Below are 17,516 nucleotides of genomic sequence, written 5' to 3'. Positions count from 1 at the left end.
GAAAAGATTGGCTGAATATGGCGTAGCATTTTTAATTGGTTGCAGCAGTCAATTTTTAATTGCGTTAGCCTATCGAAATTCTATACTGACATTGCGGATAGGCTAACACAATCAAAAATTAGTTGCTGCAATCCAAAATCGGCTGCAGCAGCTAATATTTTCTTTCAGTGTAAGGCAAATTCTAGAATTTTCTAATTTATTTATAACGACAGGTTTTTGTAGTTAACGAAAAATCGATTTTTATTGTAAGCAGAACTTTCGACAGAACACAAAAAAATTTTATCATTGCCTATCTTTTCTTTCGCCAGTATTCACTTTCTAAGGTTGGTCTGGTCTCATTCTAGAAATGGCAATGAAAACGCAATTAAATTCACGTCGACCTATTTAAATTCGCAAACTAATATGTTAAAGACCGTTCTCGCCTTTCGTTTCTGTTGTGTCTGTTCTCATTTGCATGGTATTAGCCCCTTAAGGGGGCATACTAGGACGAGGAGGAAAACGAGTACGCGCCACCCACCCACGCTGTTGGCTATATCGACCACTCGGTCGGGTTTTGTTGCAAAAGGCACCGCGTCGTCCCCACCCGTCATCCCTCGAAAAAGCGTATGACTGAACACGCTCACTAGGCTGTCCGATGGAGCAACACGCGCGACAGTCCGTGTACGTTTAACGTTAAATGTGGCTGTCCGATTCTCGTTGCCGTAAGCAATCCCCCGTATTAGTCAAGCGAATGTCAGACTCGGACAGCAACGTTTAACGCGGTGAAAACACGGATCTATATGCTCGGCGCACTTTTAGCGTTTTATCAGTTATTACATTAATCTGTAGTTAATATGCTCAGTATATGAGCTCAGTATCATGCAACAAATTTCTATAACGACGTGCTCGTATTTGCTTTTTTCTTCTCGATTCGTCTCAGGATTGATTTCACTGATCTCGATTAACGATGTAGCCCAACGTGATGCTGACCACCAACGCGCCGCGAGCGAAAAGCTCTCTGGAACGATCGCCGACATTGACGAAATCAATCGCATCTAGGCGTTTAACGGCCGCCATAAATCAGGACTTAATCGCATACTAATCGCAGCGTCCGCAGGGGCGAGAGTAGATTCTCGCTTTCATATGAGGCGAGATCTCGCCTCTTTTTTTTTTTCCCCCCTCAAAATCGATTGGCCGTTTGCACAGGCGAAGTCATTAGCGGCGGCAGGTTCATATAACGCCGTCGTGTTAGGGATTATAAATTTCAGAGTGAAACTACAGTTGGCACCGATTAAAGAGACGGCAGGGAGGCGCAGATTCCTCTTCGCGAGATGTTTCTATTCTCACGCGTCCCCGACATTCTTCGTTTACTTCGCTCTTCAACGTACAATGTAATACCATCGGAGTCGCTCGCTAACGTAATGTGCTCCATTACTCAGTTTTACAAAGATCCATGCGCGATTATCGTGCCGATCCTTTAACGCGTACGTATGTATATGCACTGCTACCGATTACTGTGATACGAAATATTGCCGTCACGAGGAGGCCAGCTCGTAGCCTTAAAACATGACGCGTGAGAATGATTGCTTCGCTTTGTTATTAGGGGTTGTAACAGTAACAAGAAATCGCGTTGTTGCATGTCACTTACCTATAAAGAAACGACAACCTTCATCTTTAATAGTCGGTTAAATAGCGTAATATTGAATTAGACCTTCTTCTTTTCTTTCTTCATTTTCTAATCTCCACAAAGAAAGAAAAAAAAAAAAATAGTTCTGCCAACTATAAATTGACACAACTCTAAAATTTAAGTACCTGCAACTAGTTTTGTAAAATAATCAGGATAAAATAATTGAATATTACTTTGTAAAACTAATTGTAGATATATTGTACTTAAATTAAAAAATATTGTCACTTTATAGTTGCCAGGACTATTTTTTGTCTCAGTGGAACATATTAGGACTGTTTATTTTAAAGCATTCTTTCTGAAATAGTAAACCTCTGCTTCTTTGATTTTAAGAGTGTTGATTAATTATCTTTCACAAGATAATTATACACGTTGATAGGCACGCTCAGAACTCGAGACATGCCGCATGGGTGGTGGTCTCGCTTAATTATTCGCGCGAATGAGCTCTCTTGAGCTACCCGTTCCTCTTTCATGGTGTGTTCGCGTCTGTTACCAGGTGTAATATGTCGTAAATGGGCGCGCCGATAGAGAAAGAGAGAAAGGACGAGTCGGCAAATGAATTGAAATTCCGATTGAGCGGTCGTCATCTTTCTGTTTCTGTCGCAAGGCGACAATAACGAACGTGGAGTGACGTAATTTTTTTTCGTACAACACTTTGTATGTCTTCGTGGAGAGATTTGCTTTGTTTAGAAACGACTGATGTCATCGACTGTAAATGCGTCAAAGAAAGAAATCCCTCTGACTTTCTACCGTGCATGTATAACTGCTTGCTTTGAGAAAAGGGAGGGACAAGGTAATATGAATATTTTGCAGAGTAACAATCGAAATATAATTCGTGTCATAATAATGTTATCTATCAGGGAAGCTAACAACATCTCAGCCTCAATACAAGGATATGAGATAAATGTAATAGTACAAAATATTTTTAATACGTTTTCGGTAAAAATATAATATTGAAAAGATATCGCGATTAGAATCATCGATGGTGTTAACTTTCTCGTCGATGCGGAAGCGTTTGGACAGGGAAAGTTGTAATGTGCTGTTGATGAATTTCTTGTATTAAATTTTGATCGAGACGATCGAGATTGTCAGGCAAGGGTATTTCGATTTCATCAAAGGTATCTTGCCACACACAAAAGTGGCTCTTGTTGCTCTTATGACAAAGCAATCCTAATGAAAGATGATCTTTCTATCGCAATTGAGCGTCGTGATTCACTCATAAGCATAAATTTCGTAAGACGAAACTGAAGTGCATTACTATGATTATCGGGAAATTATTGCTAATCATTGTTGCTATTTTTTGGTCTTTCTCTAGAAGTTAGCCTAATATTCCAGCGATTGGCAGTCACGTTTTAGGCTTAATCGCACCTTAAATCTGAATCACGATTATTGTCGCAACTGTCGACGGATATTATACCGGTAATTTAAGTTAACGTTGCACTGTGAGGTCTGATGAGGTTTTGCGGTGAAATCTGATTAATCCACTTGAGAAACGAAGAGGTTTCGTTACAGAATGTCTCGTTCTGATTTTTCAGTTGAGCTGCATTATTTAGTCTACACATACTACAGGATAAATTATTTTACAGTAAATATCTTCGGGTTATATATATTATTGGAGAAAAGATTCAGAACTTTGGTATACTGTAAGTACTTGCTTGTATTAGAAGATTTGTTAATGCATGTATTAATATGCGATGAATCAATATTTTATTAGAGATTTTTATATTTATATTCATTAATTTCTCCGAAGATATTATTCCGAAGAAATATGTTTAAATGTACGTTTGACGTGTGTATAGAGAGGGATAATCTACAATTAATGTATATGAGTAACGTGCGAAAATGTATTATTTTTTGTGTGAATATATAAATTTATAGTTCTTCGTAGAGTACAATGACTTGCAAATTTATTAATGCTTACATCTTTTTCATTACTAATTTATATCTTGCATCTATTTTAATATTACTCCTAATTTTATGCCCGCTTCATATTCATTTATTCTATTTTTTTTTTGTTTAACCGAAAAATTTTGACAATTGGCAGCATTTTCTACTCTTCTGCGGCGTGAATCACTCCGCTTGTACAGATTTACAATAATTTCCATCACGGCTGTCGACTAAGGGCAGCGACCTTTCCGCTTCCACTCCGCTTGTGAACGGCGTAGAATCGGTGGACAAATATTTGCAGTATCGTCGCTGCCAGAAGCGTGTATGGTTGGTTCAGGGTTAATAAAAGCAGCCGGAGTAAGCGGAAAAAGCCGAGAAGATAGAAAGAAGCGAAGAGATAGAGCGAGAGTGAGAGAGAGAGAGAGAGAGAGAGAGAGAGAGCGAGAGCGAACACGGTGCACTCGCCTCTCATGCCACTCAAGAGGTGGTTGCTCCTGTGGTCGATCGGTACGAGCACGAGACTCGAGTTTCCACCTACGAGTCGCCAGGAGGGACGTTTCCGTGCACCGCGCCGAGCCGAGCCGAGCTGGTCCGCCGCGCCGGTAGAAGAGGGATTTCATTCCGCGTGCTGTTCCGTTTGAAGAGCTGCCCGGCACTCGCTCGCTCGCGCGCGCCGAGGGATTCATCCTCTCCTTCATGTACGAGAGTAGGATCCTTCGTGATCGTCGTGCCAAGCGCGCGCGCGCGAGGCCGTGGTCGAGGTGAAAGTCTCTCCCTTTTCTCTTCTTTTAACCGGAGAAGTTTACTTTGCCTTCGCACGGGTGAGGTAGCCGGAGTAATCTGCTCGCGGAAAATAGCGATGCTTGAACGGAACCCCCCTTCGGCTCTCCCTATCCTTATCTTCCTTCATATAGACCCTTCGTGTTCTTTATACCTGTATGCGTGTACTCTAGTTTTTATCTGCCATTCTTATCTGCAGGGTACAAGAATACCAAGTGATAATCTGCTGTATCTACCTGTGTGATAACTGTCATGTTTATCCATATCACAGGCTCGCTGTTAGATGAAATGAATATTCTACGAGATGAAAGAGTGCCGCGCGATAAAAGCGAACATAACACGCCTTTACGTTGACGATTCGTACGTACCATACGTGTTTTAATATACGAGCACTTGGCTGCGCGATCATTTCGTCGGGTCATTTCTCTCGGTTGGATTCATTTTGCGACACGGCCCGTCATTGTCGCGGTAGAATTGTCTATTACGTAAGTATTGCGCCTGATTTCTGGTTAATCGACGCTGTTTCGAAAATGACGCGATTTATGGGAATTGGGAGATTATCGTGGCGTTGGTGTAACGATTCGAAATCGACTTTCCGCAGGCGTGGACGGTGGCAAGCTCGTTCGCATGCAAAGTGCCGTTCGCGTTACAGTTGGATAACACGAACGGCAATTATTCGTGACTCACTCGATTAGTATTTATTAGTGCTAATTAGTACACTGCGAGCACACTCTCCTTGTCGGCGGCGAGCTTTCTTTCAACATTCTTCATGCAGTTATAGTATTCTTCTAAAATACGCTTCTAAGTCGCCTATATTTTCGCATGAATCATACTAGAAACAAATGAAACGGTGTAAGTACCCTCGTCAACATCGCGAAACGCACGCGATCAAATAACTGTCATTAAGTCTCGCAAGATACTTCTTTCTGTAAAGAACGGGTTTCCAGGAGAGAGAATGTCAATCCAATTCGCGCGGAATAACTTCCGGAATTTTTCAAACAGTCGGAGAGAGTTAAACGACAGGGGTTTATAAATGATCGTCTCGTGCGATCTGTCACATCTCCATTATTATCGTCTGTTATTCGACATTATTTGACTTTCCCCAATTTATTTCGAAATACACATGCGGTAAGCATGTACGAGTATTTATTACTGGAATTACTTCTTTGCCGTGGAATTACTTTGCGGCAAATAAAGGTAGAAAATGCGATTATGTGAGATCAGGTTTTCGATTCTTTTTAAATCTATTGTACTTTTTAAGTCTAGAGTGAAAAATGTCATTCTCAATTCTCATTTACCGTCCTTCTTGCTCACGTCGTTTGCACTCTGATTTCTGACTTCGCTAACGAGAATACATTATTATTGACGTAATAGATCATATTGTCGACCGTTATCGAATGTTAATCAATAAACAGCGAATTTAGTGAGAAAGAAGAGAGATGTCTTAGCAGTTTAAGCAGCTTAAATTACTACTTCTACAAACGCGTCTGCGGGCAAAAATTCGTCGAAAGTAATTTTAATTCGAGAGTAAATTTCTCTTACGCAGACACATACGATAGACGCGGGCCCCGAAGAACCGATCTTCAGGAAGTTGTTGCGCGGTGCTGACGCGCGATCGTTTCCTCTATCTTTTAGCGTCACGCGATTTAGCGTGTAACGCAAATTAAGCGTGCAGTTATGGGAATTAAAGCGCTTACTCCGCTCACGATTAGTTGTTTGGGTCTCGTTCCTTTCTTCCTTCGCTCCTAGGAATATATCGTGTGTGCATGTGAAACTAATGTATCATTTCATGGAAATCGTAAATTATTTAGAATTCTGATTTTATTTTTAATAACTTTGTTACTAACTCACCTCCTGTTATGGTGAAACGAATAATTTTCATTTACATTCTATAATTAAATTCAAGAAATTGCCTCATGCTAAACTGACTGGACGCGTGAACCTTTCAGTGCATCTCGCGGGAATTTCCTTTTGTCTCTTTTTGTTGGATTTTCAAGAAAGCTGTAGAGGCGAGAGACTGAATTTGTGCCTTGAAGATAAGATTGCGACATTGATCCCAGAGGTAGGTTAAGAATTTAAGGCTGACAAAATGGGATACGGTGCGCGCACGATTACCTTCCCTTTCGTGCGCCGGTTAAACGGCGGCGTTTGTAATAGCGGCCTCGTCGCTCCTAGCGCCAGCCGGAGTTACAAAGGGTATGGGAGCGACACACCCACCGGATGCATTTTATACACACTTCGCTCTCGTAGGTAACCCACGGTGACGTCACCGTCCTATATACAGGGTGCCGTGGCAGCCGTGACCCGTCGCTGCGACCCGTGGCAGCGACTAATCTTTCGTCGCGCGAACGCTCTTACGAGAAGGTAACTCACGGATTTCTCGGTTTCGCTAATAACGGTGCTTGCGAACGATGACATTTCCCCGCAATTTATGTGAAGATTAATAAATTGGTTTTTTCCTAGAGAGAGAGAGAGAGAGAGGGGGGGGGGGAATTACGGATTTCCTGCGTTTATAAAAAAAAAATGACGCTTCTTTTGTAAAAAGAGACGAAAAAATATATTGACATCTTTTCTTCGCAGTCAGCTGTCTTGTAGAACGTTCTTATTCTTAGTAGCTCTGATTTATCTTGTCTGAGAGATGGTTAAATAATATGCAGTGTGCAATTTAACTTCTGGTATAACCTTTCAGAGGAAGATACATCTTCTGTAATTATAGAACTTTTACGTGCGTTTTGTTTCCGCGTGATTATGATTTTCTGTCCTGCTTGACAATGATTAATGTACGTGTCAGATTATCAACTTCGATGCGGTTGATGCACTCCGGATAATGTCCTCGAGCAGTTCGATTGCAGCGAGTATATATCAGGTCATGAAAGCGCTTGATATGCTACTTCGTCCTTCATTCTTGTACGAAAGAAAATCTAGAAATTAGAATGAAATATCAAATTGTAAAAATTAGTAAATAAAAATTTTATTGAATACAATAACATGTGATGTACAGAGAAACTAGAAACATATAAAAAGAAAGTTATAAAGTCAATAAGCGAGGTAATGACAATATCTCTAACAAGTTTAGTCTTTACAAGTAATGGATTGCATTTGTTTGATACTTTATATACGATAAGTATTAATGTGTTCGATCATAGTTTATAATTTAAACGGTTTACTCATAATTTTTTTTCGTTTATTATGCAATTTCCGACAATCTAAAGTGGCATAATTTGTGCATAATTGTACAACGATGATTTAATTTAATTGAAGTATTTTTTAAGTATTTTTTCACTTAATTAAAGTATTTTTTGGAGAAATCGACAATTTCCCAAGAAATATATTAAATCAAATCAGATTGCTGGATATCGTATCGATATACGAAAAAATCATGAGTGTTCACCGAGCGTTCAATTAAATTCTGATCCGAGAAACGATCGTATCAAACTTCTTATCTGCTTTTATAACGCGTATAGTAGGCCGATTTTTTAATTGGCGGACATTTAAAAAGTCGCGAGAGGCGTTCACGTATCATGGTTCGCGCTCGCACGACGGAGAGAATGTTGCTACGATGGAGAACGTGACGGACAGACACGTGGTGCTTTTTAAACGGGTGTAAACGGTCTTCTTATAGATATGCACGCGGATAGCGTAACGCGTGTCACGCGTCTAATCACGACGTGTACATGCGCAGAAACGATTTGCAACTTTATTAAGCCAAGTGAGGCACCGCTCCGTCGCACCGCTAAACCGCCGCTGCTTTCCACGTGCGCGGATTGATTAATGCCCGTTTCCATGCTGCGTACCTCTCCCGGCTTCTTCTCTTTCTCTCCTCTTTTTCTCTCCTCTCTCTCTCTCTCTCTCTCTCTCGTGCAACTCAGCCTCCCTTTCGCGAATCTCTCTCTCTCTAACGGCTCGCAACGGTGGTCCGTTGCATTATCGTGGCTCTGAACAGAGCGTAGCATTGATGGATATTGCGGTTGCTTCTGGTGTATTGTGTAACGGCGTGCGGCCGCTTCGCTTCCGATAGGTTTCCCCCGTATTTGTACGGCTATTTAATTAATGACGGCCGACCCCTTGCGCGTTTTTCGATAATTATCGGAACGTCGCGTCGCGGCGCGTATTCGCGGGAATACATGGCTGGCTTGGCTGTATGGGCGGTCGACAGACACGCTCGAGAAAATATCGTCGAGAGTTGCCCCATGCCAGGCGGTTCTTAATATTTCGTAACATACATGTACTACTTTCTTAATCCTCGTCGAATCTTTGGATACGTAAAGTACGCAGTGGTTTCGCGTTGCGAATTATTAATTTACTATGTTTGAATATAGCAATTTTCGATTTGTAACATTTTAACCAAAGAGATTTTAATGTCAAGCAATATTTAAACGTCCACTGTTAAATTTATAGTGTCAAAAACCTTTTTAATTTAAGTCGCTATTGCGCCTATTCATTATATCGTTATCTTATAACGAACTAAAACGATGGTTAAATTTGACACTATATAATTTCAAATTTAACCATTGTTTTAGTGTAAAATAACGATATATTGAGTAGGCGATTAATAACTTAAATTAGAGAGAGAGAGAGAGCGAGAGAGATTAAATTTGACACTATAGATAGTTAGATTATTTCCTACAGCACATCTTATGAGAAAATATTGAATAGCTTTTTATCTAAGGCATGTGTGTTTGAGTAATAAATCCTCTGTAATTGATAAGAGGGGGTGCGTACGCAAAACGGTGGGAAATTCGGAAGCTGACTAAACAAGTAAACGCGTTGTAAGCGTGTGCACGAGACGAATTTGACATGCGTCTGGGTTAATTTGAAATTCGACACGCGTAATGTAATGGGGAACTGAGAGACTTGATCAATATTCTAGGGAGTTACGGACCCCTTTCACGGACTAAATACGTCTAACTGCGTCAAAATTTAATCTACTGTCGCATTAGCCGTTCATTTTAGCATTATTCTCAGGAATCGCTTCACAATATATAGCTTCACAATATATACAAAATTAAAGTACAATTGATATCTCGATTTTTTATTATTGTTATAGTTTTTATATTTCCAAAATTACTTTTTATCATTTTGAATTTCATGTCAAATGTTACGTGAGAAATTGTACATGTGCGAATTTAATTGTATTTGAAAACTTTTATTTTCTAAAAAAATCTTTATTTTCTGCTTTTATTTAATTTGCTTTTACATAAATTTTTAGAATATTTAATCAAATAATTTTTATCTACGTTACTTTCGTTTTATTCACTATTCTGAAATCCCTTTAGTATACTTTTGAAATTTCACAAGATTCTTCCTTAATCCATTGATAGCATATTATTTCGTCCTCTTCGCGTTACCCCCGATCTCTACGTCAAAAAATATTTTTGTTTAAAATTCCATATAGCTTTGCGGCTATGAAATGAGATTCCGTCGATCAAAATGCAAATTACCGTTCGCGATGAGCTCACGAGCAGTGGCGTTATTATACAAGGTACAAGGCGGACTGCTAAACAAAGGGACTAATCAAGACTCTACCTCAATGTAAAAGCATGATTCTAATTTCACGGGTGGAATGTTTTGCCTTCATCACGTTAGCTCAAGTGCATACAAAAAATGGGGAACGAATATCTTCGCATTTTCTGACACAGTGCTCGACATAGTACAATAAGATGCGTCTTAGTTATCAAGTTCATTAATTCTTTGTCCTTTTTTTTTCTTATGCTTTTGCATTAGGTAGTACATGCATCGCATAAGCGATGCCACATCAGAAACAAGATGCACATAAAAAGAATTCGTTGCTCTCAAATTTATTATGGATATCTATTAATATATTAGCTCTATTATATTTTTTAGTGAATTTTAATAAAAGAGAAGTTTTAAAAATAATTAAAATTATATTTTTAAATAGTTACTTTCATTATCTATTATGTAAAAATACTGGTATATTTTTAACATTTTTGTGCTATTGATAAATCCTGCATATTTATAAATGTTTTGAAACAGTTTTTTACATTTTGTTTCTAAATGCGTTTCTCAATGCTTTCGAAAAAGCTCTATCAATAATTTTTTGTTTTTAACAAAAAGTAAATTTATTGATAATTACAATTATTTTTATAATGTAATCTTGTAAGATATAAATAATTTAATTTTTGGAACAATTTGTAGATTCATGGGAGCAGATATTTCATAAAATTTCAGTCCTATTGTAATAGTCTCTCGCGTTTTGTGGATTCTCTTCTCTTAGAAAAGAACGTTAAACTCTTTCCTCATCGTAGACCACTTCGCATTAGCACTTGAGCACGTGAATAGGCCACAGTAAATCACGGTTTGCCTATTCACACGAGTAAATACATTAATAAACAACGTGTGCCCATAAGGTAGACGATTAAAACCACTGCCACGTGAATCGCGGTTAATTTATATGCGGATCCAAAATGTGTGTCCGTTTTCATCCCTACGAATCCCCTGCGGGAGATGCGCGCCTCCCCTAACGAGTCCTTTATGCACAGTGCCGCCTTACCCTTTCCCATAAATTTTGGGTGGTCAAATATTGGTACTGACTCGTGTCGGTCTGTTATTATGATCGGCACACCCCGTGGGATGGCACTACGTGACAGAACAAGAATTATCGACAGTACTTCCCGAAGTAATTATAACCCAGATAGTAATTTTTTTAAATTTATGACATACCAACGTGAATAATCGTGTATAATATCTAATATTTGTTATTACTGAATCATTGGGTTTTGTTTTTAAAACATCTTTCATTCAAAGATATTCCTTGTTATTATCTGATCTAAATTTCACGATGTCTGAATTTTGTATATGGATTATTATATTTATGATAAATTTTTCGCGTTAAAAATGATGTACAAATTATTGTACAGAATATCTAAGAGAATTCATTATTTATTTATAGATCGTTTAACCAATTTTAAGCGAATGCTTTTTTACCAACCATTTTTTTTTGACAATTTTTTAATTTTTAACATTAATTATCTAAATAAATGAGCTTTGGCAATTTAAAATTTAAAATTTTGCCGAAGTAAATTCTACTTGAATTTGAATAAAGAACATTATTCATGGGAGCACGCAGTCGTAATCTGTATATTGTAGTCGCACTTTTTGTACTACTCGCACATACTTGCCACATCCGGTTTCGCTCTCGATCACCCAGATCCCACGTGAAACCCATGGCGGCGGTGTACATTTCTCCGAAAAGACAAGTCTCGTGCGCTTTCAACACTCTGCCGATCGCGTTGTGGTCGACCATCCGCACTATGAGGGCGGAAATACGTGGGCGATCAGGCACACGTATAATGGTTACACCGCGCGGTCTTCCCCCGGTTTCTCGCATACCTTCGCTAAACCTCAATGTTTATGCACTTCGAGGCGGTGATGCGGCTCGATATAATGCACCCACATCGGACGCAAGACGACACAGCCACTTGTCCACGTTGGTATTCGAATCTCGGTGGGAAAGCGATGCCAGGGAGATTACGCGAATGGCGCAATATCGACGTTTTACAGAAGAGACTGCTTTTATCGGAGGTATGCGGAGAACTGGTCGCTTAAATTGGAATTTTGTTGGAAACGTGTATCTATTTATGGAGATCTAGGTTGAGGCGATATCTTGCGTCGATTTTATTGAATTATCAGGGATTTAGGAGATCAGGGATTTTGGAAAGTTAAGAAAACGTTTTGCATTTTTAGCAACTGAAATTTGACTAATTAAATATGTAAACGTATCGCTATGTATATGATATTAGATAAGTACCATTATAGAAGAAGATAACTATTTTCAGGAAATTTATGAAAGGAAAGAGATTGTACTCTTTTAGTCTACTTAATAAAATAATTAATTTAAAGATTAATCTAATGTTGAAATAAATTGTAAAATAATTTTTCGAAAAAAGATGAGAGAGGGGAATTTTTTTTAAAAATAAAGTATAATCAAAGCGTCCATTCGGACATTGCCAGCCCTTATAATAAATTATTACTACGTTCTAGAACCACGATAATGTTTAAAAGTCATTGATTTATTTCATGCTTCTGTTTACATTGGCAAGTTAAGGATATCAATGGAAGCACTATATGCAGCTGATACGATTTTGCACAGATGCGCTTCAAGAATAATGTTCTAAACTGGTATTGGTTTAAGCGATGCGCTCGGGAGGAATATTGACGTTTCTCTCCCGTGGGTGTTGCTGCACCCCTGGCTAGAGATTCTGCCAGCTTTTGTCACAGAGTCCAAATCACGTTCCCCTTGTTTACCCTCACGTCGAGGGGGATAACTGTCAGTAACAGATTTTGCGTGTGGCCATCGTAATTCCGTAAATGGATCCGCGAAACTGATCGATTTTTTTCCGTCTCGATTGCTTCCGGTATCCGGACATGTGTTGAAAACGTGTGATCAATGTTGCGATGCGTAGTCCACAAAATGAGCCATGGCGATTTTTGCATTGCATTTATGAAAGATTCTTGATTAAATGAAATTTCTCATTATTATTTTTCATATTTTTATAATTATTTCACGCACAATATGTGTCACTTTTCATAGACGTTTCGCTGTGTCTTGTTGTATACGCGCGACAAAAATTAATTATATAACGCGCGATAATTTAAAATTGGCTTTCAAATTATAAAAATCACCGAATTGTTTTATTGCAGAATCGTGGGGACTTTGCTTCTCTGGTTCGGAATTTACTCGGTCCAATTTACGGCGACAGTGTTATGAATTTACTGATAAGACAAGCACGGGACATCCTAGTTTGCGCTTATCACGGCAACTTGGAGAACTTCGTCCGGACTTATCTCTCACCTGCTGCAGTCCTTCTAGCGGAAGTCAAGAATGTCGCCTCCGAAACGGTAAGTTTCTTTACAACGTGATAATTATGCCATTAGCGTATTATCCTGAAATGATACGATAAAAGTGCAATTAAAGGAAGCTGCTTACAGATAGATAATTCCGCGAAGTGATTAAAGTAATCAGGCGTATGCTCTCCATGTACGGTTAGATATGTGGGATCCTGTTCGCGGGTTATGATTACAAAATTCCAGTTACTCTCTGCTTTTTAAAATGCCACGAGTATCGGAAGTCGTAAAATTACATCGAGTGGTTTACCATTTTACTTACAGTCGTACAAGTTTACTTACAGTGTATTTTATCTAGTTGAATTATAGTTAAGTTATTCAAACATGTAATTGTAACGTTTATAATTAACGTTTTTAGTGGTAACGCTTTTCTAATTAAATTAACACAAATTTGAGTATTTGGGATACGTGTTAATGTGTTAAATTTTACACAAATTTTCCAACGGTGTAGATAATTATTTACATTCAAGGAATAGAGTATATTGTTGAAATTTTCAATCAATTTGTTTAATAGATTTGATACTGTGGCTGTGAAATTTAAATCATTTGAAAGATTACCCTTTTAATTGCCTTAACCCTTTTCGAGGGATCTTAATTAATGCACTCGTGTGCCTCTCACGAATTTGAGATATCGGTTGGGTTCGTCCGCGAATGCTCTCTCGAGATACCATGTACCCTCACAATTCGCAATTAAACACGTGTAGGCCACGTGCTCCGACCCGGTTTCTTTCACTCTATTGTGGGTAAAGGGTTGCTGGTAATTCGCGAGAACAGATATTAAAAGCGGGGTTGTTTCTTCGTTATGTCGCTTTGAGGGTTGGCCGACCGTTTGCTTCAGCCATCGTCTACGACAGTTTAATTGAACTCGTCGTCATTAGCACGGGATTGCTACTCAAAGTAGTGCGGTTTGTTCTATTGCGATAAGATAAATGTCACAAGAACGGCGCCATGGTAATTTGCATAACAATACGGCTAGTGCATACAACGTCGAAATTGATTCAAGGAGTAGATATTCAAGAAGAATAAATACGCAAATTTCCGATAGTGACATATGAGTATTTCCTCTAAAATTTCTCTATTATATATGTATAAAAAAAATATGATTTTGAAATATTTTGTAGTTTCGCTGAAGAGTATGAATAGATTACAATCTCTTTTTCTCTTTCGTTTACATTAAATACATTTACGAAATTTACCGACGAAACGTAGTCTACGTAGCGAACGCTCAAGAGATAAGAAAGTAATGTAAGAGTGGATTATACAAGATTTAAAATCTGCAAACCGCTCGATCGGCTGCTCTTTTATTACTTGCACAGTTGAGGGACAATAAGTATTGTATCGATAAGTATCGTTATATAGATTATATTACGATAGAGCACGTACAGAGAGAGAACGATTTTGCTGAAGTATCTCAAAATTTAGTTAGATATACAGATCTGAAAATAATTTTGTTACATTAAAATAATTACGTAGGAATCTTAAGCATGATGAGCAATATTGCAAAAAGTTTCGATATTCTAGCAATCAATTCTGACCGTTCTAGATAATTATTTTGATAGTTACCAACAAAATTATTATCTAAAGCTAGCTAAATTTTTAGGTACTTCAGTAAAGTCAAAAAACCTTTCTGTACTCTTGCTTCTTAAGCAAGAAGGTACTTGCTTGGGATACGCACCTGCATTGTCGGTCTAGTATCTTTACTATGAGATCCAGCACCCACGGACGCTTCACGAATATTTACATCTCGTATCTCGCCTGGCTGTCTTCTCCTCCCCCTCCTCCTCCCCCTCCCCCACCGATGTCATTTTTTTTCCTCATCCGTCGTTTGCGTTTTATCGTCCTGCACTGAGAGATAATGTGCCACGGAGAGGAGGCACTTCGCCCGAGTTAACTGTTACGTACGCGAACGGTCGGGCTCATAAAATCTGTTTGCTTGGATCAAACATCCTTTGCGTTCTCGTACCCCAGTCTCCGATTTTACTTATTCTACTTATCAATGTCTCTGGTTACGAGCGGAGCAATCTTAACGAGCGACACTGTTGTATGTCGCACGTCTTTTTCGTCGTCAGTATATCTACATTTATAAGTGATGACAAACATCGTTTAGTCTCGTAAAACGATAGAATCTCGTACTTGAAATATTTCTATCTTCTACAATATATCTTCTGTATCTAACAATATATATCTCTTACATCTCACAATATATCTTCTGTATGAAATATTATTTGACGACTGTGTATTTGCACGGAGGCTTTGCTGGATTAATATGACGAAGGATTGTCGAACTTGTAATTAAAAGCTAATATCCTTGTATGTTATAAATGATAGTTTTAATAGTTTTAATAATTTTTTTAAAGCAGCAAAAAGTAATTTTTTTTTTTTTTTTGCGAACTTAACAGTATACACAATATGACACTAATGATGTCAGCGATGTGCCCTCGCAAATATTCGCGAAGAACGGGACTGCGTGGCGACGTAGGAATGTTGTTAAAGAATGGTATAGGTGTATCCTATGGGACGACGATAGCACGAAGACATCATAACGGTGCTCTGTCCGAACCGATTGACAATGATTGAAGGCTGTGGGCCTCGACTTACAATCGTTCGGACCAGAGTCTCAACCTTCGTGTAAACCACCAATATATATCTCCGCCAATATGTTATCCGCTGATCTCCTTCTGCCTTAATCTCGCGAATGCATGAGCTCGGCGCCGCCGACAGAAACGGGAAACGCCGGCCCACGCGTATCCTATCGCGCGGCAACACGATTTCATGATCGTTTCGAACGCGATGATGCTACCTCCCATGGTGCTTCCGCTTCTCTACATCGAATTTTTCGAATGTATTTCAAGCGTAGGTACCTTTACGCCGCAATACCATACCGCATGAATTTCGCCTTCGCTTTTCATTGAGATGATTTCAGCTTTTACTGAATTCAGTAAAACTATACTTTTATTTCTCGAGTTGAGTAAAAAGTTTGAGTCATCTGTACGTAAGTGTCACATTTTAATTTGATAAAAATCATAACAATATTCAAAAATTCACGCAAATTTTGTTTATTTTTTGCGTCGATTTTTTATTATAAAATCTTTAACATTTAGACTGATGCTATTATTGCTAGATATACTGTTAGAAATGTAACTACGAGCTTCCTTTACACGTACATGAAGCTCGTGGTTATGAACGAATTTAAAAGTAATGAATGATTTAACTGAAAATTAAGTTACAGTAGTTACTTAAATGAAATGAACGTGTACATTAAATTTCATAAATTTTCATGAAAAATATATTAAATTTAACGTAATGTCATGAAATTAAATTTAAATTGTGTTAAAAGTTAATAAAATTAACTTACTTAATAGTTAATATAAAATTTCAGAACATTTCTAACAGTGTAAGATTATCTCAAGATTCATGAAAAAGATATATAATATCTGTCATCATTTATCATTGGTTCTCTCTATTTCTCTTTCTTTTTTCTTTTTATACTACTAAATATAATATAAGTAAATTATTAATTACATAATTTTAATGATTAAAGCTGTCATACTTTTCACAAAATGTTAATGCGCAAAAATATTTTATAATACATTTCTTTCTTTGAATATTAGAACGCGCATTATTTCTTCAGACAGTTGGTTGTTACTCGTTATGCAAAATTACATAAAATTACATAGAAGTGTCGATATAATTTTTCGAAGAAAAAGATAATGAATTAAAACGGAAAAATAATAGCTGATCAATAATGCTATCTCGTTTTTTATTCGGCTATCGAGACGTGTATCATTCGTTCAGGTTGACGATCCCGATTAAAAGCTACATAATTATTCGGTAATTTACGTAATAATTATGAGAGTAATGAAATGCCCACTCACACACAGGGTGGACACTCTTTTGCATAAGCCAGGAAGGCAACGGATTGCATAATTGTTTGCTGCCTCCGGCGTTGATCCGTGCAAAAAGTGAGACGAATTTCTAATGATACCCTTGGTCACATCGTCGAATTGCCGAGCGGATCCGGCGAACGGCGGCAGTGCTGCATATCCTATTATATGTGCACGCACGAAACAGTAACGGGCTATAAAACACGTAACTACGCGTACGTCGCGTCGCTTCGCTTCGATTGCAGATTGCGATAAGATAGCCTCTGCTGGTTGTCATCGCTTCGCGAAGGTAGCGGCGAAGATAGTAACGACAACGCAGTGGTAGCATTCGGGAAGCGGAAGATACATTGCTCGACAACCTGTTTCCGTAAATCGCATTCTACGCTTTGTATTAATTTTATACGCGATTCGCGCTATGAAAAATATTAAAAATATTT

At 38.3% G+C, this 17,516-nt stretch overlaps 1 protein-coding gene across 2 annotated transcripts in view; it reads left to right on the top strand.

Moving 5' to 3' along the window:
- The window catches only part of LOC108751526, a 305,551-nt gene that overhangs the window by 41,144 nt on the left and 246,891 nt on the right, over positions 1-17,516 (top strand). For both annotated transcript variants that reach the window (XM_018491760.1, XM_018491761.1), the window contains exon 3: positions 12,992-13,189. In XM_018491760.1, coding sequence (XP_018347262.1) covers positions 12,992-13,189 — 198 coding nt within the window. The remainder of the gene's footprint in view (positions 1-12,991; positions 13,190-17,516) is intronic.

The sequence above is a fragment of the Trachymyrmex septentrionalis genome, unplaced genomic scaffold, assembly GCF_001594115.1.
Source record: "Trachymyrmex septentrionalis isolate Tsep2-gDNA-1 unplaced genomic scaffold, Tsep1.0 scaffold49, whole genome shotgun sequence".
Classification (NCBI taxonomy): Eukaryota; Metazoa; Arthropoda; class Insecta; order Hymenoptera; family Formicidae; genus Trachymyrmex; species Trachymyrmex septentrionalis.
This window is presented reverse-complemented; position numbering and strand designations above follow the sequence as displayed.